The 1,340-nt window shown below is 51.2% G+C and overlaps 1 protein-coding gene across 1 annotated transcript; it reads right to left on the reverse strand.

The window, feature by feature from the left end:
* Window positions 1-704: 704 nt before the first annotated feature.
* On the reverse strand, window positions 705-1,189 carry LOC116465941 (sulfotransferase 1A1-like; the record flags this gene model as incomplete). The annotated part of the gene is made up of 2 exons (XM_058435357.1): window positions 705-848; window positions 971-1,189. Coding segments are annotated over 2 exons (332 nt in total), but the record flags the coding sequence as incomplete, so codon positions are not given.
* Window positions 1,190-1,340: the final 151 nt, after the last annotated feature.

Raw genomic sequence — 1,340 nt, forward strand, 5'->3', positions numbered from 1 at the left:
TTGGCTCACTGCAACATCCGTCCCTGGGTTCAAGTGATTCTCCTGCCTCAGCCTCCAGAGTAGCTGAGGTTACAGGTGCCTGCCACCATGACCGGCTAATTTTTTTTTTTTTTTTTTTTTTTTAGTAGAGACGGGGTTTTACCATGTTGGCCAGACTGGTCCTGAATCAAAATTTATTTTAATTATATTATATTTTATTTATTTCTCAAGCAAGGTTCGCTCTGTCCCTCAGGCTTGAGTGGATTAGCCCAGTCACAGCCAATTGCAGCCACAACCTCCCTGGCTCAGGCGATCCTCCTGCCTTCACTTGCCAAGTAGCTGGGACTACAGGTGCCACCACCACTTGCAGATAATTTTCTCAAATTTTTGTAGGGATGACATCTTATAATGTTGACCAGGCTGTTTCCAACCTCCGGTCCTCCAGTGATCCTCTGGCCTCAACTTCTCAAATTGCTGGGATTACAGGCATGAGCCACCCTGCCTGGCCCATAAGTCATATTTTATTCTCTTTTTAAAAATTGATTTTATTTTATTTTTTTTCAACAGAATCTCACTATATTGCCCAGGTTGGTCTTGAACTCCTGAGCTCAAATGATCCTCCCACCTCAACCTCCCAAACTGCTGGGATTACAGACATGACCTACTGTCCCTGGCCCTCAATTCATATTTTATTCTTGAGCCGCTTGGTCAGGCTTGATTCACACACTCCCTCTGCAGTGACCCCAGGAGCCCCTCTCACAGCTCAGAGCGGAAGCTGAGGCTGCAGCCTGCCATCTTCTCCGCATAGTCCGCATCGAAGCGCTCAATCTGCGCCACGGTGAAGGTGGTCTTCCAGTCCCCAGCCATGCCTGGGGGAGGAAGGCAGAGAGCAAAGCTGGAGTCTCATCCCAGGGGAGGCCCCGAGTGCCTATGGGGAGGCTCCACCTGCTGCTCCCACCCACCCCAAACCCCCGTGCTGGCCGGCGCCCACCTTTCCTCATGAAGGGGGAGATGCTGTGGTCCATGAACTCCCGGGGGACAGTGCTGTAGTTGGTCATAGGGTTCTTCTTCATCTCCTTGAACGACGTGTGCTGCACCATGAGGTCAATAGTCTCCTCTGGCAGAGAGCGCCCCACAAACTCCAGGATCTTTTGAATCTCCCTTTTGGGGTTCTGAGCAGCAGAGAGCTCCTCAGTGGAGGCTAGGATTGCTGATTCAGGAAAAGTGAAAGGGGTCCCCTTCTCTAACCTCAGAGGCGATCTGGCCACTTCTAGAAACGCTGCAGAGACAGCTCCTCAACCCCCGGGGCCCCAGTCCCTGGAGTAAAATGAATTGCTCTCTGCCCTGTGATCCCATCATGA

Source organism: Hylobates moloch, unplaced genomic scaffold (assembly GCF_009828535.3).
Source record: "Hylobates moloch isolate HMO894 unplaced genomic scaffold, HMol_V3 SCAFFOLD_15069, whole genome shotgun sequence".
In the NCBI taxonomy this organism is placed as follows: Eukaryota; Metazoa; Chordata; class Mammalia; order Primates; family Hylobatidae; genus Hylobates; species Hylobates moloch.